Source organism: Salarias fasciatus, chromosome 4 (assembly GCF_902148845.1).
Source record: "Salarias fasciatus chromosome 4, fSalaFa1.1, whole genome shotgun sequence".
Classification (NCBI taxonomy): domain Eukaryota; kingdom Metazoa; phylum Chordata; class Actinopteri; order Blenniiformes; family Blenniidae; genus Salarias; species Salarias fasciatus.
In genome coordinates this window covers 21533148-21554249 of record NC_043748.1, presented here as the reverse complement: position 1 = coordinate 21554249, position 21102 = coordinate 21533148, and the positions used below count along the sequence as shown (strand labels likewise).

Sequence of the window (21102 nt, the reverse complement as noted above, 5' to 3'; positions counted from 1 at the left end):
GGGACTTGTGATGACCGTCTATTTTGGTCGTGATTCTTCTCCCGGTCCATTGAACTGTGCACGGCGGTAGATGATAACGGGACAGATATTAACGGACCCACGCTATTAGATGGCCTCTCACGGTAAGAACAACCCCGTCTAAATGTGGCGTCCCGCGGTGAGAAGATCCACAGCCGGCTCCTCGGTGCTTAGTTAGCTGCTAGCCAGGTGAAGCTAGCCGTGAGAAACTGTCCGGTAGACAATATGGTGTCGGTGTGAAAACCACAGGTTTAAATTCACATTCAGCCACACTGAGAAAAACCCTGGTTAGCTGGTTAGTGTCAGCGGTAACCAGCCAGCAGTTTGCTCAGTTGCGCTTCTGACCCCGTTAGTGGAGGCGACCCCGCCTCTCAGCTCAGCCCCGGTGTTTCGGATTATCTGGTTTCCGTGTTAACTGGTGACCAACTGGGGATGTGTGGAATCTACCGGTTGCGCTGCGCAAATAACAGATCATTATTAGGCTTGGGGGTATTCAATTTTTGTCAAAGCGAGCAAGGTCAGCACGTTGCCCAACTGTCTTGGTTTGGTGTGCAGGGCAATCGACAAATCTTTGCTCAAATAATGGATCAATTACTTGCACAGTGCAATCGTAGAATGAAAAAGCTTTGCACTGCTACAAGCAGCAGTAAGGGATGCTTCAATTTACTTTGATTTACTTTTTTGTCTTTTTATTGGCATCCAAATGACTCCCATTTATGTTTTATGATTATATTGTAAGTATGTTGGTGTTTATTACTTTATTTTTTGTGTGATCTGATCTTTTAACATCAGTGTGTGTTCATCTTTACTGCTTTGACATTTTTTCTGTTGTGTTGCTTTTTCCACATGCTTTCCTTGTTCTTTGATGTTTTAATTGTTCTTAATAATTCTGTATGATCACCTTTATTAAATTAATGCCATTTCAGAAGTTTCAGACTTTAGCTCTGACATGTTTATCTGCACTCGTTTATGATTTGAGCTCAGCTACATTTACCAGAAAACACATTGAAATCTGTTTCTGAGGTGAAAGAGGTTTTGAGTCTGAATCTGTCTTTCAATCTTTACACTCATGTCACTGTCAACTGCAGTTTCGCACAAAACCCAAAATCCCAAGATAATTTTTTTGGCCCCAAAGATGAAGTTAGTTTTGCACACATGAGTAGAATTTAATGGTTGAGAGTCTTCTGGTTTTGCTCATCTGAATTTAGCAACTTTTATGAAATGATTTTTCTTATTATTAAAAAAAAGAAAAAAAAACTGTTCGTTCTAACATGCTGTTTTTTTTTCCTTCAAAGATTATTCTCAGACATCAGGACAAGGGTGAGTTACACTGAGAGATTCTTCATGGACCTGAACTCTTCCACCTAGTTGTCAAATCAACCTGCATTTTAGTGAAACACTCCAGAGATACAGTATATTGAGATTAAAGTTGACTTTATGTAAATTAAAGTCTAAAAATAAGCAGTTTGACCAACATTCCTCACAGAGAAGATGTTTTGGTTTCTTTAACACACAGTGAAAGTCACAGTGGTGTAACGGGGTTTCCTGTGTGCAGGTACGGCTCCTATGGTGGGGGCGGTGGAGGTAACCATGGTTACGGCCAGTCGTCCGGTCAGGGCTACAGTCAGCAGGGCTACGGAGGCTACGGCCAGGACTCAGAGGACAGCCCCGGGTCCTACAGCCAGGGTGGCTACGGAGGCTACGCTCAGCCGCAGTCAGGTGGGCTCCACTTATTCCCTGACTGCACCGCGGTGTTTCGCGTCGGAGCACGCCGTCTTCGCATTTTCAGAGAACCACGTCCAGGAGAACCTGGACCAGGAGAATCTGGGCTCGGAATCATGACACTCTGGAGGAAAACACTGTTGTTATTGTCCAAAAAAAAATGGAAAAATGGAAAAATGATGCCTTTTCACTTGAAGTTTTGTGGTCTGTTTAGACCACAAAACGCCAGACGTTTTTCTGACATTAGATGGAAAAATCCTCTCTTGTCGATGTGACAGCCCGAACGTCTCTGTCCCCCCAGGAGGATACGGCTCTGCTCCCTCCAACCAGGGAGGAGGAGGCGGAGGAGGTGGAGGAGGAGGAGGAGGAGGAGGAGGGGGAGGGTATGGTCACTCCAGTCAGTCCTACAGCTCTGGAGGATACAACAGCGGCAACCAGCCATCCAACATGAGCTACAACCAGCCGCCGTCTTTCTCTGGGTACAGCCAGCAGCACCAGCAGCAGCCGCCGCCGTCCTCGTCTGCAGGGTGAGGCTCGGCCCTTAACAGGAGTTATTGATTACTCAGGTGATTGCACTCAGCCTTATTATTATGAAGCCCCAGCCCCTGGCCAGGCGAGGGCGAAGGGCCTTTTGTTTCTGCAACACAGACGACTAGTCAAGCGCTCGACCAAGGCCTGTCACACGCTCAAACGTACAAGAATGACAAGTGGAGCGCACAGCATGTCCAGACACACACACACACCGACATGCACTCACACACACGTAGAAACATAAAAACACACACACACACTCTCACACAAAAAAATTATTTGTCGAGCGCATAGCGCTCAACCACAGACATTCACACTCTCAAACACCTCACATACACGTCGGGCTTGTCAAGACCGTTCCGAAAATACATAATATGTGGGCGAAGTCACGGCGAAAAAAAAAATCGCATGTTGTTTTTGCAAAAAATATTATTATTTCTTTCTTCTTCTTCTTCTTCTTCTTCTTCTTCTTCTGCTCTTTAAACTGGAATTTGACTCCCTAAACCTGCTCGAAAACTCACCAAATTTTGCACAAAATTCAGTTCCGGCGAATTTTTTTTTAAATGTGTTTCAATATTGGAATTAAAAAATTGGCTCTACAGCGCCACCTGCAATAACCAAAATGCATTGCGTCAATGGGAGGGGGTCCGCAATAAACTTTGTCGTACAACCACGAAATTCGGTATACACATGCGCCGTGTCAGAACGAACAAAAATATCATTATGACCCCGCCCTCAGAACAGCAGGAAAGCAGCTATCTGGGATTGAATTTTCAAAAAAGCTGAGTCACTGTTTTCCAGGACGTCGTACAAAATGTTTGTTTTGATCGTGCGCTTCTCCAAATGAGCTGAAATTTGGTGGACACCATCTACACAAGTAGACAATTAAAAGTTGTCCAAATCATAAATCTTTAGTTCACGGTTTCTGCGTGGCAACGCCGCAAAGTTGATGTCAAATTTTGCCTTTTTGTTTGTATGAGAAATGGCTGCCATTCCTTCATAATGACTCCGATCCAAACCAAATCTTAAACACTTACTGACCCTTCCTATCTGGACACATTGACAGTGAAAATTTGACAATCGGCGTTACAGCGCCCCCTACAGAATCAAAAGAAAATCTGTATGGGGTGTAAAATTATTAGTTTGTCAGAAATGAATGAAATTTGGGTGACTGTTCCTTCATGTAATCCCAGTCAATAAAGGAAATGGTGACCATGTTGTAATTTAACGGTGTTGCCGTGGCGATGGCTGAAGTTCTCCATGTTATTCTAATGGGCCCAAGTGAAAAATCTCCCATTGGATTAAATGTACCTGTTACCATGGAAATGCACCAAATTTGACACATGAATTCTGACACACATGCAGGTCAAACACATCAATGAAAGAATAAAACGGGGCGGGTCAGGTAAGCAGCCGGCGAGGGCCTTTTGACGCCGCTTGCGGCTTTAATTATTATTATTATTTTGATTTTTTTTTTTTTTAATTATTTTTACCAGTTATGAAGGAAACTCCTCAGCTTCCAACTACAACCAGCCTCCCAGCGGTGGGCACGGCGGCGGGGGAGGTTATGGTGGAGGTCAGGCCGGCGGGTACGGCGGGAGTCACCAGCCGCCGCCTCAACATGGAGGAGGTGGAGGAGCAGGAGGAGGATTAGGAGGAGGAGGAGGAGGAGGTCACTACAACCCGCCTCCCAGCTACAACTCCCCTCCTCCGCCCAGCTTCAGCCAGCAGAGCCCGTACAGCCAGGGTGGAGGTGAGGACCGCCTCCGTGGTCATCAAATGATTACCTTTTGAAATGAATGAATGAATGAATGAAACGTTTGACGGTCTCCTGTCAGGATACGGAGATGAGAGCCCACCCCTGAGCGCAGGAGGTGGAGGGTACGGTGGTCCTGAAGGAGGCTACGGCGGCCAGGAGGGCTGTGGTGGGCGGGGCCGCGGCGGGCCGTTTGGAGGTCGTGGTGGCGGCAGCGGCGGCGGAGGTTACGATCGCGGTTTTGACCGCGGAGGCCGAGGTGGACTGAGAGGAAGAGGAGGCATGGGGTAAGTGTTGACGGGTCTTAGTGTGGGTGCAGGTGGACTGTGAGTCAGTGTGTTTCCTCCTCCTCCAGCACACACACACACACACACACACACACACACACACACACACACACACACACACACACACACACATCTGATACACACAGTGTGAGAGGATCCTCGGATTTGACCCAAATTAATGGATCCCAGCTCCATCAGTTCTGACCTGGAAAAGCATCATTGTGCGACCGTTTTACCATCAATGTGACAAATCTGGTATATTTAAGATATTTAGGGTTTTGTGTATTTTCGTCGTCTAATGTCAGGCCTAAAGAGTGTTTGTGGTTATTTTCTTACTGCTGTTGTGACTGAAAACTGATCTAGAAATACCAAAATAAGATCAACCCCAAAAGCAGATTCCTGCTTTAAATACACTTTGAGCTGTACAAACGGGTCACAGAAATAACCAGGCTGAATAGGAAAACGTGAACCTGCAGCTCTTCGGTCTGTCTGCAGTGGCTCCATGAGGCCAACACACAAATCTAAATCCACCGTTTCTCCTCCTGGATGATAATGAAATGGTTTAGTTTGTAACCAGCAGTGATGTGGAGCTGCGAAAAGGTCAAATACTGAGTAAGAAAAACAAAAAAACAACAACAACCACACTGTGCATATTTTATAATGTTGATAACATGAGGAAAAAACATTACTTGGAGTGTTGGAGTGACTGTTAAAGCTCAACACGCAGCAGAACTGAAACTGGCCTCAAATCATGTTTTTATTTTCCTCCTGAGGAACAGACGGTGGAGTTAATTCTTGAATAACGTGCTTCTCTGGCTACAAAAAAAAGGTGTGACAGCTTTTAAAAAATGAAAAAAATGTGAGGAAAACGTAATGAAAATGAACTCAGTGGTTCCTCATGTCAGGGGGGGCGGGGCTTCGAAGAGCAGCCAAACAGTGGCTGCCGAACCAGGCAGGCAGGACGCACCCAAATCTTTTTTTTTTTTTCTTTTAAAGCCAGTCTTTACTAGTTATAGGGACATGGAATGTCACCTCGTTGGGAGGGGGGGAGCCTGAGCTTGTGAGGGAGGTCGAGAGGTACCAGCTAGATATTTTCGGGCTCACCTCCACACACAGCCGGGGCTCTGGAACCCAACCTCTCGAGAAGGGCTGGACTCTCCACTTCTCTGGCGTTGCCCGCGGTGAGAGGTGGCGGGCTGGTGGGGGTTTGCTTACAGCTCCACAGCTCAGCCGCCATGTGTTGGAGTTCACCCCAGTGAACCAGAGGGTCGCATCCCTGCGCCTTCGGGTCGGGGACAGGTGCCTCATTGTTGTTTCAACGTACGGGCCGAACAGCAGTGCAGAGTACCCGGCCTTCTTGGAGTCCCTGGGAGGGGGGCTGGACAGTGCTCCGACTGGGGACTCCATGGTTCTACTGGGGGACTTCAACGCCCACGTGGGCAGCGACAGTGAGACCTGGAAGGGGGTGCTTGGGATGCATTGCCCCCCTGATCTGAACCCGAGTGGTGTTTTGTTATTGGACTTCTGTGCTAGCCACAGTTTGTCCATAACAAACACCATGTTTGAGCACAGGGGTGTCCATCAGTGCACTTGGCACCAGGACACCCTAGGTCGGAGGTCAATGATCGACTTTGTTGTCGTGTCATCTGACCTCTGACCTCGTGTCTTGGACACTCGGGTGAAGAGAGGAGCAGAGCTGTCGACCGATCACCACCTGGTGGTGAGTTGGATTCGCTGGCGGAAGAGGAAACCGGACAGACTTGCCAGACCCAAACGTGTTGTGAGGGTCTGCTGGGAACGTCTGGTGGAACCCTCTGTCAGCAGGGTTTTCAACTCCCACCTCTGGGAGAGCTTCTCTCATGTCCCAAGGGAGGCTGGGGACATTGAGTCCGAGTGGACCATGTTCTCCACCTCCACTGTTGAAGCAGCTGTGGTCACAAGATGTCCTGTGCTTGCTGTGGTGGCAACACCTGAAGGGCTGCTGTCAAGCTGAAGAAGGAGTCCTATCGAGCCTTGTTGGCTCATGGGAATCCAGAAGCAGCTGACAGCTACTGACCAGCCAAGCAAACTGCAGCCCGAGTGGTTGTGGAGGCAAAAACTCTGGTCTGGGAGGAGTTCAGGAATCCATAAAGGAGGACGACAGGTCAGCCTTGAAGAAATTCTGGCAAACCGTCCGGCGCCTCAGGAGGGGAAAACGGGTCTCCACAACACTGTTTACAGTTGAGGACGGGAGCTGCTGACCTCTAATGAGGATATTATAGGACGGTGGAAGGAATACTTCGAGGACCTCCTCAATCCCGTCACCACGTCTTCCATGGAGGAAGCAGAGGCTCAGGTCTCAGAGGTGGACTCGTCCATCACCCAAGTCGAAGTCACCGAGGTGGTTGGTAAGCTCCTCAGTGGCAAGGCAACGGGGGTGGACGAGAGTCGTCCTGAGTACCTTAAAGGTGCATTAAGGAGTTTGCACATTTCATGTGAAAGAACGGCTCCTGCAGGCCTTGGGCGTAACTGCAGCTTAGTGAAACGCTCGTCCCTGTGGCTTGCGTCCATGTACATGCATGGAAGAGGGAAACTCCTTCCTCGCTCTTTTAGTAGCGCTCGAGTAAAATTTAAGTTTCTTTTGCCTGGTGGGGTCTGTGCTGGAGTTGTGGCAGTGCTAGAAGCGGGTCTTTTCTTACTTTCTGGAAGATCCATTCTCAGTACTGCTCAGTTGTTGCTCGGTAAGCATCTGGCGGAGTAATGGCGGACAAAACGAAAGGTAAGCAAATCAGGCCAGCACATTACGTCACATCCTCTCAAATTTTTCCCAAGAAATACAAATTGCCGGACCGGCACTGCAACTTTCAAGTGACAAGTTAGCGCCGTTAGCGGTACTTACAATGAATATGTCAGGGCACATTCTACACGTCATTGAATATTTGTAACATATTTATGGTGGAAAATAAGTATTTTTAAAGTTGAAAAAGTTCTTAATGCAGTTTTAAGTCTCTGGATGTGCAGGGACTGTCTTGGTTGACACGTCTCTGCAACATCGCGTGGCGGTCGGGGACAGTGCCTCTGGATTAGCAGACCAGGGTGGTGGTTCCCCTTTTTTAAAAGGGGGACCGGAGGGTGTGCTCCAACTATAGGGGGATCACACTCCTCAGCCTCCCCAGAAAAGTCTATTTTAGGGTACTGGGGAGGAGGATTCAACCTGAAGTCGAACCTCAGATTCAGGAGGAATAATGCGGTTTTCGTCCTGGTCGCGGAACACTGGACCAGCTCTACACCCTTCATAGGGTGTTCGAGGGTTCGTGAGAGTTCACCCAGTCAGTCCACATGTGTTTTGTGGATTTGGAGAAGACGTTCGACCGCGTCCCTCGTGGTGTCTTGTGGGGGGTGCTCCGGGAATACGAAGTCCGGGGCCCCTTGTTAAGGGCCGTGCGGTCTTTGTATGACCGGAGTAGGAGTCTGGTCCACATTGCCGGCAGTAAGTCGGACCTGTTCCCGGTGCATGTTGGACTCCGGCAGGGCTGCCCTTTGTCACCGGTTCTGTTTATAATCTTTATGGACAGAATTTCTAGGTGCAGCCAGGAGCCGGAGGGTTCTGGTTCGGGGACCAGAGGATTTCATCTCTGCTTTTTGCAGATGATGTTGTCCTGTTGGCTCCATCGAACCTGGACCTTGATGCACTGAGGCGGATCGCAGCTGAGTGTGAAGCAACAGGGATGAGGATCAGCACCTCCAAATCCGAGGCCGTGGTCCTCGACCGGAAGAAGGTGGCCTGCCCCCTCCAGGTCGGTGGAGAGACTCTGGCCCAAGTGGAGGAGTTTAAGTATCTTGGGGTCTTGTTCACAGTGGGGGACGGATGAAGGTGGGATTGACAGGCGGATTGGTGCAGCGGCTGCAGTGATGTGGTCGTTGTATCGATCTGTCATGGTGAAGAGGGAGCTGAGCCGAAAGGCGAAGCTCTCGATTTCCCGGTCAATCTACGTTCCCACCCTCATCTATGGTCATGAACTTTGGGTCATGACCGAACGGACAAGATCCTGGATACAAGCGGCCGAAATGAGCTTCCTCCGTAGGGTGGTTGGGCGCTCCCTTAGAGACAGGGGGAGGAGCTCAGTCACCAGGGAGGAGCTCGGAGTAGAGCCGCTACTCCTCCGCATCGAGAGGGGCCAGCTGAGGAGGCTCGGGTATCTGTTTAGGACGCCTCCTGGATGCCTCCCTGGGGAGGTCTTCTGGGCATGTCCCGCCAGGCAAAATCTCCGGGGAAGACCGAGGACACGCTGGAGGGACTATGTCTCCCAGCTCGTCTGGAAACGCCTCGGGATCATCTCAGAAAAGCTGCAGGACGTGTCTGGGGACAGGGAAACATGGGCATCCCTGCTTAGACTGGTCCTGGACAAGCGGTTGAAAATGAATAGATGGATGATCTTAATAATTTGGTGCACACAACTGAAAACTTGTAGAAAATAGAAGTTGGAAACTCACCTCATGGTCTTTGAAGGTGGGAGAAAACTGAAGGTTGAAGAATGAAACTCAATCTGAACAATAACTGCAAAATCTAAAAGGTTTCAGATGTGCCGTGCGGCCGCACTGGGGTCATTTTATACAAGAGAAAAACACGAACTACCTCTATGATGGTGGTTTGGATCGATTCAGACCTTGTAGCAGAACATGTCCGGTCCTGGGTTTTTTGGATTTGGTGTGAAAGTCTGAACAAACCACAAGGAGAAGGTGGAACAAAAACAAATTCATGTTGATGATGAGATTTTTAAACCGAAAGAGGAATTCCCTTCAAGTTTAAAAGCTGAGCGTGAACGTGTTGGTGAGGAAAACTGTGTGACCTTTGCACACTGCTCTCTCATTGAAGTGTTTGGGGCAACGTCATGCAGATCTGACTTAAAAACAGAGGAAACGTTTAATGAAAAGCTGAATGAACATGACAAATGAAAGCAGACAGTTCACAGATCAAAGATTTTACATCCACACGGAGAAGCTTTGAGGCACAAACAGTTGTGGGTAAGTTGAGTTTTTTTCCTTATCGAGGTTCAGCTGCAGTCTGCTGTTCTCTCTTGATGTTGGTGAAGAACTGCGACAACACTGGTTTCTCATTCCATCGTTTGTTTTCTCATCCATCGTGTTTGTATTTACTCCTCCCTCACTGTCATCTCGTAACGCAGGCAGCTCTAAGCGGCTCGAATCAGCTAAAAGAGAAAGAAATGAAGGGAAATCAGGCACACGATGGATGGAGAGCGGTTTAAAGAAACTCTCCCAGCAGTGATAAACCTACAGCAGCAGCTTTAAAGGGTGAAGCCCACTCTACAAGACAATCTGGATTTATTTTAGAAAAGGCTCTAAACTACCTGATTCTGCTCTGTACTGACACTCGAAGGCACAAACTAATTCACAGAAGTGTTTTCAGTGTAAATGTTTTTTTTTTTCAAAGAAAGACATTCACTCAAAACCTGAAAGATTAAAAAAAAACAAATCTGAGCATCATGCCTGACATGATTCACCAGTTATATCCAGTATGATGATGTGTCTTCTCTGTGTGTGTTCACCTGGCTGAAACTTGTTTCCATCACACAGAAAACTGTGGCTTCCACTCAAAACTAACGCCTCAGTATCTTCCCATCGCCCCCCCCCCCCCTTCACCTGTGACCACCACCCCCCAACCAGCCCCCCCCCTTCCAGGTTCACTGTATCATTCTCTGCTTTAATTAATCTGCGAATCTTCTCCTTAGGCTCTTACCTTCTCCCCAGGCTGACTCTCTACACTTCAGCCATCTTATGGAGTTCACACTGTGCGGGGGTCAGACTGCAGGCAGTCAGGGGTTTCAGCAGATGTTCATTAAGACGCTTACGATTTGGGGGGAAAAAAACCTTCAAACTGTCTGTGCAGCAGTTGTCTGGGATTCAGAGTTCACAACACCTCTCAAGAAATCAAAGGTGTTGACATTTGGTTCATTAACCCTTTAACTGACATTAAAAAGCAACTCATGTCAAGAATTTCTAACTTCATGAGGGTGAAAGCAGCACATTTCAGCTGCCTGTAAACATCCCAGGCTCTAAAGTGGCCTCTTGTTCACGAGGTTCATAAAGAGGGGTTTGATCAGGATGAGGGGTCACGAAGAAGGGTGGCTGTGAAGAAGAGACAGTAAGATTAAACGTTACCCACAACCCGGTGAGAGAAATCGCTGTCGGTGCTGGCCTTCAATGCGTGTCGTTTTTCTCTTCCTCTTCATCAGAATGGGCGATCGAGGAGGATTCAATAAGTTTGGTGGTAAGTGACAAAAAAAAAACAACAACAAAAAAAAAAGAACATCTTTAAAAAGGTTTGTTGGTTTTGAGGACACTAAGTTGAAGAGGAGTAGATAAAAACTGGTTTCATGTACAGAAAATGAACTTTTCAAACTGGAAACATTTAAAAATGGAGGTCGATGTTTCCTGGACAGGTAAGAACACCTGCTGGGTTTAGGGGTGTCAAACATACAGCCTGCGGACCAAAACCGGCCTGCTAAAGGGTCCAATCCGGCCCGAGGAATGACAAATTGAAAGATTTATTGCACCTTTTCTGTAAAAGGGACAGTTTTTTTTAGTTTATTGGCTGACAATTTTAGTGTTTTAGGCTCCATTTACATGGCAATGATTTCAAGTGAAAATGGAGAACTTGCGTTGCGTTTTGGTGTCCGTTTACATGTCAACGGGCTCAGAGCCAATTTTAGAGAATGGCTCCCAAGGTGAAACTTTTTGATTGTTCCACCCATTGTTCATGTTTATGGTGTATTGTTCTCTGTACCAGCAGCTCCAGCTGGCAAACCAACCAACCACATCGTTTTCATCATTTCTGCCGTTTTCATGTAAACGGACAACGTTTTCAAAATGTTAGCATGTAAATTAAAAACTTTTCTGAAATGAGAAATGCAAAAATGACTTGTTTCCACTTGAAGCATGTGAATGTTGTGTAATTGGGGCTTCAGTGAGAATAATGGAGGACTAGATACCTGATCTGGTGCTTAAACAGACCTGCCAACCTGTACGCATTTTGCGTAGTGGGTACGCAATTTGACATCAAAATACGCTGGTAAGCTCCGCCTCATTAAACTACGCAAAAAGCTGTAGACGTCTGTGAGCGCTGTTATAAATGCGGACCGTGGACGTTCTCATGTCTGACAACACGATGCAGCAGCAGGGCTCTGAAGTGTCACGCATTTCGGTGTGTTGTCACACATTCACGGTACACATTGTATTTGTCACGCTGAAAAAAAATACCGGTAAATTCGGCTGGTGCGCCGCAGCTATGGAACCGGGAGGAAACATATGTGCTACCCTCGTAGTGCTGCGACGTTCAATGAACGAGTCGTTCGTTTGAACGGCTCTTTCAAGTGAACGACGAGAGCCGGTTCACAGCTGTCTGAGAGTCGTTCCTTTGTGCAAATTGTCCTCGCTTCCTTCACGTGTCTCCTGAGTCCCTCCTGAGTCCAGCTGTCACCGCTGCTTTCGTGTTAACGACCGAGTTTCACTTTTCCGCAGCAGTTCCAGTCACCTGAACACAGCAGCTAACTAGCGGAGGAGGAGTGTCGCGAAACCGGAGAGGAGCCGGTGTTTTGGAATAACTGAGTCCCTTTTAACTGGCGACTGGGTTTCTCTCACGTCCCTTGTTGCTGATAGATATTAAAAACCAGACAAAAAGTCTTGTCAGACCTTTTATGAGTCTGATTTCAACATATGCGGCTACTGGCAGCAGCAGCAGGAAATGCTAAAGGAAGTCAGTCACCAGGTAACAAGGACACCAGTTAATTTGAAACACCGTATTCACGGCTTTATAAAGGTTTTAGTAATGGAACACACGCGCACGCATGCGCACACACACAGCAAAAAATGCTTAGTTAAAGGACATGTAGCAGCATTTTGAAGCTCTTTTCTGGGGACAACGTGCACGGTCAGCCGCAATGTAATGTGTATCAGAAAAACATCTGTTAAGTCTTTGCCAATAAACAAATTAGAGAACCACATGAGAACTTAAAACTGACAGCCCCCCCCCCTCCCCCGGTCGACAAGTGTTCCGGCAAGTGGTACTCATAAAATTTCACCAAGGTTGGCAGGTCTGCTTAAATGATGCTGCAGTGAAAACGAGCTAACAGCGTTAGCATCAAAGCTGAACAGTGTGGGTCAAATAGAAAATACATGCTGAAGGTGGACTTGGTTTTCTGACATTTCACAGTATTTATCACCAGGAGGGATCATGAAAACGGTCACCATGCCTGAAATATCTATTCTTCTAATGAAGTGAGGAAGCAGTTCCAGCAGGGGGAGCTATTTCCCACACTGCAGCTGTATCACCTGGGGTGTGTGATGTGATGGACAGGTTCAGAGGTGTGTTCGGTCTGTGGTTAGTTTTTACCCCGTGTTGATGACGTGTCGAAATCAAGAAAAGAAATGTGAAAATGGAAACATCAGAGTTTCACAAACACGACGCAGGTGAAATAAGGCGCAGAAAAACAAATCAAGGCAAGGTTCTGTCACACGACCGAAAGAAAAATTCCAAAATCACTTTATTTTTTAAGCCAAAAGACATTTGTTGAAAATTACAACAATTTAAAGGTCAAATTTCTGTTCAACACTGACTGATATGACTCATTTAAATCTACAAAATGAGACACAGGAGCTTGATATCATCTCAGAGATCATTTTGAAATGTTCTGCTGCTCAACTCACCAGTTACCAGTGAGCTCTGGCTTGTTTCGTGTCTCACTACCAGTTTTCGCCACTAGGTGGTGTTTTGAGTCACTTAAGGAGACAGACGAACCTCGAAACACTGAGGTTCTCTAAAACATTTTCAAGTCTATCTAATAAACATTGAGCCACAAAAGAGTCGATACCATTTTTTTAACATTAGAAATGTTCAAATTGTTTTTTTCTTTCTTAAAAATACTTGACCTTCCTGTGTGTACCAGTAGAGGGAGCTATGCTACTATTTCTGAATCAAAACTTGTGCCTCCTTCAAGTTTGTTCAGCACTAAAAATGACTGGATGTGTTTCACTGTGAAGCTGAAGATCTGAGGGGAATTGATCCAGACTCTCATGGAAATGGAGTTTATTCCAGTGAGATAACTTTCAAGAGCAGAGCTGCTCGCTCTGTTTGAGTGACGCTTCATAAGAGCTGATAACATCTTGAAAAAGAATGACTAGCACAAGTGGAAGTGTTTGTGAACCAGGTTTGTCTTTGGTTTCTCCCGATAATGAGACCATCATTTGAAGGAAAGGTCACAAACTTTGGTTTGTCAGACTGAACATGATGCAGGAAAAAGTCCGCGGAACTCAAACACACCAATGGGCGTTTGTGTTTCGTCTTCATTCAACTGAGGAAACGTGCACGGATAGACTGAAAACAGATCTGGACTAGTTTGTAGGAAAGGGAACATGCTGAGTGGTGGATATAGTTGAAAACTGGTCCTGGACGCTCTGCAGAAAGACTGTTGATTGACTGGAAACACACAAAGAATGAAGCCATTTCGACTGGTTTTACTGGGATTGTCTCCTCAGGCCGCATATTTAGATTTTTCTCACTTTTCTTCTTTTATTCTGACAACCAGCACTGAATGAACACCAGTCAATTAGAGCCTCAACCAATTGACCAGATTTTGTATATGTCTGGTTCTTATGTCGGGAATCTAACGTTGGTATTTCAGTTGGGAAAATGTCCCGTTTGACAGTGTAGGGGTGGAGAACTTCGGTGATCTGGGTGGGAAAAATCGACCGTTAAACCCAACTTGTCCTGAAAAGAGAAAATTTGGTCCAACATCACCACTGGACTCTTGGTTGTGTAGAAAAACACACAGTTGGACCTGATTTTTGTTTTGTTTTTTTGAGTCATCTATTTCCATTTTCAAATTAATTCTTGGTATTTCACTTAAACTCAAGAAGTTTGCAGGATAACTGTGTTCAAAAATACCACTTCTGTGTTCTTTACTGCAGCAGGAAAGGTCCTCGGTTTGTGTTTTAATCAATACTCAGAGACTGACCTCTCGTAAATCGGCCCGTCGTTGGTTCTTTTAAGGTTTCATTGTGATCACAGTTCAGTTACAGCTGTAGAATGAGAGTTAGATATTAGAGTGAGAGAGAATCACTGTTTGGCTTCCTCTGTAAGTCCTGAACTTACAGGAACATTGACGTAAAAAATCTGTCAGGGTTGAGAATGCATTGTGTGTGTGTGTGTGTGTGTGTGTGTGTGTGTGTGTGTGTGTGTGTGTGTGTGTGTGTGTGTGTGTGTGTGTGTGTGTGTGTGTGTGTGTGTGTGTGTGTGTGTGTGTGTGTGTGTGACTTTTCCAAAGCTTATGTGCCTGTTTGTGTATCTTCTGAAGGACCCAGAGAGCCGGGACATCTGCACTCAGGACCCGGCTACAGTAAGTCCTTTGTGGGTTTTGACTCTGGTGTGTGAATGAGTCCGAGCTCCAACGGGATGTGACTGTTTACACACCGTCTGGTGTTGCTTCTCGTCTTCGTCCCGCAGTGCAGGACCAGGATAACTCCGATAACAACACCATCTTCGTCCAAGGCCTGGGGGACGACTACACGGTGGAGTCCGTGGCGGACTTCTTCAAGCAGATCGGGATCATCAAGGTAACCTTCGGTCCTCGTTTTCAGACACACGCAGCCGTCACGGCGTTGGAACCGTCAGCCCTGCAGACGTCTGGCTCCCGCTCGTTCTCTTAGGTGAACAAGAAGACGGGGATGCCGATGATCAACCTGTACACCGACCGGGACACGGGGAAGCTGAAGGGAGAAGCCACCGTGTCGTTCGACGACCCGCCGTCTGCCAAGGCCGCCATCGACTGGTTTGACGGTCAGTTTCAGACCTGAGCTGTTTGTTCACTGTGGAAACAGAGTAGTGAGACCAGTTTTCCTACAGAGTGTCTTTCTGACTGACCTTTCCCCTCAATCTGTGTGTTCCAGGAAAGGACTTCAATGGAAACCCGATCAAAGTGTCGTTCGCCACCCGCAGGGCCGACTTTGGAGGCCGAGGCGGGATGAGGGGAGGCCGAGGACGAGGAGGTGAGCTTCCTCTAATGCATGAGACGATGCTTGTTCGGGTTGATGATACCAACAGATTCACTGCTCAGAACCTTCATCTGGCACACCAAGCGCTCCTGTTTGAAACCGAAATCACAGTTGAGGAACATTCACGCTCCTTCCTGCTCATTTATTGATACGATTATAGGACTGTACGTATTAATAATTCAATATATCCTGAAGACCGTTCCTCGTGTCACGAGAAGCGTCTTAAGAAACCCACTTGGATAATAAACCTGATCTGTGCAGGGCCAATGGGTCGCGGAGGATTCGGAGGAGGTCGCGGTGGAGGTTTCCCAGGAAGCAACGGGGGAGCGGGAGGAGCGGGAGGGGGCGCACCGGGAGGAGGAGGATTGGGAGGAGGAGCAGGAGGAGGAGGAGGAGGACAGCAGAGAGCTGGAGACTGGAAGTGTTCAAACCCGTGAGTTCAGACCTGCAGAGTCCTCTCACACACTTCTCTCTGCTGCTCGTCACACAGATGTGGTTCGGTTTAATAAACACTTTAACTCTTGTTACCAGGAAACAAAGTCTTTGTCCCCCGCTGTGTGTCTCTGAGTCCACATGCTGTCAGACCTCTGTCCTCTGGAAACTTCTGCTTTGATGGAAACTTGTTTTTTTTTCGTTTTCTTGCAGTAACTGTGGAAACCTGAACTTCTCGTGGCGTAACGAGTGTAACCAGTGCAAGGCGCCGAAGCCGGAGGACGCCGGCGGGATGCCCCCCATGGAGAGAGGTGAGGCTCGCCTGGGGCTGACGCTGACCACGTTTTTGTTTTTATTCTGTTCCGACACTGTTTTGGTGTCGGTGCTGCTCGATGTCCACTTCTCAGAGATAAATACATCTAATTTTTCTCTTCTTGACCTTCAAGACATTTTATGTAACCAAAAAAAAAAAAAAAAATGCTTTGTCAACCTGTAGAGACAAGGAGACGCTCCCTGGACAGGTGTACTGCAACAATGGACACACACCCAGTCCTGGCAGAAGGGTGTGAGAGAGTGACACACACACCCACGTCCGGCACGCCATGGTTATTAGTACAGATACAGAAAAAAACAGGTGAAATAAATTAGAGCTGAGAGCAGCAGCAGCTGGTCCCACCTTTCCTTCACAAACGAGGGAGAAGCTTTAAATGTCTGACTGACCCAGTCCAGACCCAGTCCAGTCCCAGTCCAGACCCAGTCCAGTCCCAGTCCAGTCCCAGTCCAGACCCAGTCCAGTCCCAGACCAGACCCAGTCCAGAGCCAGTCAAGACCCAGTCCAGTCCCAGTCCAGTCCAGTCCCAGTCCCAGTCCAGACCCAGTCCAGTCCAGTCCCAACCCAGACCCAGTCCAGACCCAGTCCAGTCCAGTCCCAGTCCAGTCTAGTCCCAGTCCAGACCCAGTGTAGTCCCAATCCAGTCCCAGCCCAGACCCAGTCCAGACCCAGTCCAGTCCCTGTCCCAGTCCAGTCTAGTCCCAGTCCAGTCCCAGTCCCACTCCAGACCCAGTCCAGTCCAGACCAAGTCCAGTCTAGTCCCAGTCCAGACCCAGTCCAGCCCAGTCTAGTCCCAATCCAGTCTAGTCCCAGTCCAGACCCAGTCCAGCCCAGTCTAGTCCCAATCCAGTCCCAGCCCAGACCCAGCCCAGTCCCAGTCCAGTCTAGTCCCAGCCCAGTCCCAGTCCAGTCTAGTCCCAATCCAGTCCCAGCCCAGACCCAGTCCAGGCCCAGTCCAGTCCCAGTCCAGTCCCAGTGCAGACCCAGTCCAGAGCCAGTCCAGTCTAGTCCCAATCCAGTCCCAGTCCAGACCCAGTCCAGTCCCAGTCCCAGTCCAGTCTAGTCCCAGTCCAGTCCCAGTCCCAGTCCAGACCCAGTCCAGTCCAGTCTCGTCCCAATCCAGTCCCAGCCCAGACCCAGCCCAGATCCAGTCCAGAGCCAGTCCAGACCCAGTCCAGTCCAGTCCCAGTCCAATCTAGTCCCAGTCCAGTCCAGTCTAGTCCCAATCCAGTCCCAGCCCAGACCCAGCCCAGACCCAGCCCAGACCCAGTCCCAGTCCCAGTCCCAGTCCAGTCCCAGTCCAGACCCAGTCCAGTCCCAATCCAGACCCAGTCCAGAGCCAGTCCAGTCCCAGTCCAGACCCAGTCCAGTCCCAGTCCAGACCCAGTCCAGACCCAGTCCAGTCCCAGTCCAGTCCCAGTCCAGACCCAGTCCAGAGCCAGTCCAGACCAAGTCCAGACCCAGTCCAGAGCCAGTCCAGTCCCAGTCCAGTCCCAGTCCAGACCCAGTCCAGTCCCAGTCCAGTCTAGTCCCAGTCCAGTCCCAGTCCAGACCCAGTCCAGTCCAGTCCCAACCCAGACCCAGTCCAGACCCAGTCCAGTCCAGTCCAGTCCCAGTCCAGTCTAGTCCCAGTCCAGACCCAGTCCAGTCCAGTGTAGTCCCAATCCAGTCCCAGCCCAGACCCAGTCCAGACCCAGTCCAGTCCCAGTCCCAGTCCAGTCTAGTCCCAGTCCAGTCCCAGTCCCACTCCAGACCCAGTCCAGTCCAGACCCAGTCCAGCCCAGTCTAGTCCCAATCCAGTCTAGTCCCAGTCCAGACCCAGTCCAGCCCAGTCTAGTCCCTATCCAGTCCCAGCCCAGACCCAGCCCAGTCCCAGTCCAGTCTAGTCCCAGCCCAGTCCCTGTCCAGTCTAGTCCCAGTCCAGACCCAGTCCAGTCCAGTGTAGTCCCAATCCAGTCCCAGCCCAGACCCAGTCCCAGTGCAGACCCAGTCCAGAGCCATTCCAGTCTAGTCCCAGTCCAGACCCAGTCTAGTCCCAATCCAGTCCCAGCCCAGACCCAGCCCAGACCCAGTCCAGACCCAGTCCAGTCCCAGTCCCAGTCCAGTCTAGTCCCAGTCCAGTCCCAGTCCAGACCCAGTCCAGTCCAGTCCAGTCTAGTCCCAATCCAGTCCCAGCCCAGACCCAGCCCAGATCCAGTCCAGAGCCAGTCCAGACCCAGTCCAGTCCAGTCCAGTCCCAGTCCAATCTAGTCCCAGTCCAGTCCAGTCTAGTCCCAATCCAGTCCCAGCCCAGACCCAGCCCAGACCCAGTCCAGACCCAGTCCAGTCTAGTCCCAGTCCAGTCCCAGTCTAATCCCAGGCCAGACCCAGGCCAGACCCAGTCCAGACCCAGTCCAGTCTAGTCACAGTCCAGTTCAGTCCCAATCCAGACCCAGTCCAGTCCAGTCCAGTCTAGTCCCAATCCAGTCCCAGCCCAGACCCAGCCCAGATCCAGTCCAGAGCCAGTCCAGACCCAGTCCAGTCCAGTCCCAGTCCAATCTAGTCCCAGTCCAGTCCAGTCTAGTCCCAATCCAGTCCCAGCCCAGACCCAGCCCAGACCCAGCCCAGACCCTGTCCAGACCCAGTCCCAGTCCAGTCTAGTCCCAGTCCAGTCCCAGTCCCAGTCCCAGTCCAGACCCAGTCCAGTCCAGTCCAGTCTAGTCCCAATCCAGTCCCAGCCCAGACCCAGCCCAGATCCAGTCCAGAGCCAGTCCAGACCCAGTCCAGTCCAGTCCCAGTCCAATCTAGTCCCAGTCCAGTCCAGTCTAGTCCCAATCCAGTCCCAGCCCAGACCCAGTCCCAGTCCCAGTCCCTGTCCAGTCCCAGTCTAATCCCAGTCCAGACCCAGTCCAGTCCAGTCCCAGTCCAGTCCCAGTCCAGTCCCAGTCTAGTCCCAGTCCAGTCCCAGTCCAGTCCCAGTCCAGACCCAGTCCAGTCCAGACCCAGTCCAGACCCAGTCCAGTCTAGTCCCAGTCCAGTCCCAGTCTAATCCTAGTCCAGTCCCAGGCCAGACCCAGTCCAGACCCAGTCCAGTCTAGTCACAGTCCAGTTCAGTCCCAGTCCAAACCCAGTCCAGTCCAGACCCAGTCCAGTCCAGTCTAGTCCAGTCCCAGTCCAGATCCAGTCCAGAGCCAGTCCAGACCCAGTCCAGTCCAGTCCCAGTCCAATCTAGTCCCAGTCCAGTCCAGTCTAGTCCGAGTCCAGACGCAGTCCAGAGCCAGTCCAGACCCAGACTCAGTCCCAGTCCAGGACTGTAGATCCATTTGAAACCATCTCAGTGAAACGAGTCGGAGCAGCAGAGAGGTTATATGAACAGACCTCAGGCTGATCCTTGACCTTTGGCCTCTGTGCCTCCAGGAGGATATGGTGGCGACCGGAGAGGTGGGTTTGAGCGGGGCGGCGGCGGCGGCGGCGGCGGCGGCTTCAGGGGCCGAGGCGGAGACCGTGGAGGCTTCAGGGGACGAGGAGGAGACCGAGGAGGGTACAGCCCTGGAAAGATGGACGCTAGGTGGGACGAGGCCTCAACACACACACACACACACACACACACACACACACACACACACACACACACACACACACACACACACACACACACTAGATTTTCTGCAGCTTTTATTTTGATGAGGCTGGAGCTGATTGTGGAGGCGTTCTGACTCTGGTCCTCCCTCTGCTCCTGTAGACCAGCTGTGACTGCTCTGCTGTGGATCCTGATGTTTTCTTTAGTCACAGATTGTAGAAGATGTTTCGTCGAGTGGAGTGAATAAACTGGAATGTCTTTGGTGGAAATGAGTCGGTCCAGATTTTAGAACATGTTCCACCCAAAACACACCTGCCTGCAGTTACCAGGATAAGTGCCCGGCTTCAATTAGCTTTCTGCTGGTTAAATAAGATAAGTGGAATTGAACACACCCTCAGGTCGCTGTGTTGCTCAGAATGCGAGAATCACACCCTGAGTGTCTTTCCATGTTTAAATTCATGAAGGACCGAAGCTGATTTCATGTTTGTGTCTTGACTGGTTGTTTTGTTTTCAGGGGCGATCGCAGGCAGGAGCGGCGAGGCCGTCCCTACTAACTGGACAGACGTCCACATCCTCCACCCGCTGCTCTCATCTTCTCTTTAACTCCGCTCATCCTGACCGGTGTGGAGAACCAGCCTGTTCTTGTCCCCGTGTTTGGTGTTTCCTCCTCTGTCAGGGGAATCAACCCAGAGAAGAGGGTGAATGCGTGAGGAACGTGGAAATGTAAAAACCCGTCTGCTTTTCCCAGATTTCCTAGATGTGTAGCTGTTAGCGATGAAACATCAGCAGGGAAGGCGGAGACGATCTGCCAGAAGAGAAAACCCACAATCCTTGAAATAAATCCACGTTTAAAATAAAAAATGAGTTGAGACAGCAACAGAGAGCACACACTTCAACCAGCTATCATGGCAGATTCACTGAAATGTCTTTATTTATTCATTTATTTATTCATTATTTGTTTGATGTGAACAACTTTAAAGATTCAACATGCATGACTTCAGTCTTCAGTTTCTGCTGCTGCAGCGACACGGTTCACAGAATCCCTTCATCAGGAGTTTAGGATGCAGAGAACTTCTATTTCCCTCCAGCCAAATAAAAAACGGTGACGGTGTGTAACGGATCAGACCAGCTGAAGCTCTGCCAGCTCTGCCGATTGGCTGAGGCTGAACCTCCGGAGGTGTCTTTGTTTGATCCTGTGTTTATGACTTCCTGTCCTGTTGATGTTTCTATTGTGAGGAGTTTCAGATAAAAATGTGATCAAATTCAGTGAGTCCAAGCATTTTTCTTCACAAGTGATTCTGCTTCTGTTTAGCAAGCAGCTGGAAGACAGGAGGAGAGGAGAATCTCAGGAGGAGGAGAGGAGAGTGGAGTCAGGAGTTGAGGAGAATCTCAGGTCAAAAGAAACCCTTTGAAAACAAAC

The 21102-nt window shown here is 49.2% G+C and overlaps 1 protein-coding gene across 1 annotated transcript; it reads left to right on the top strand.

Annotated features, from left to right (window-relative positions):
- Positions 1-6: 6 nt before the first annotated feature.
- Positions 7-21009, top strand: LOC115387035 (RNA-binding protein FUS-like). Its single transcript, XM_030089565.1, has 15 exons — positions 7-122; positions 1314-1338; positions 1574-1737; positions 2042-2267; positions 3768-4024; positions 4110-4314; positions 10548-10582; positions 14664-14705; positions 14813-14922; positions 15016-15145; positions 15256-15354; positions 15622-15793; positions 16006-16103; positions 19520-19670; positions 20197-21009. The coding sequence occupies exons 1-15, from the start codon at positions 110-112 to the stop codon at positions 20234-20236; spliced, it is 1767 nt and encodes a 588-aa protein (XP_029945425.1). The 5' UTR covers positions 7-109; the 3' UTR covers positions 20237-21009.
- Positions 21010-21102: the final 93 nt, after the last annotated feature.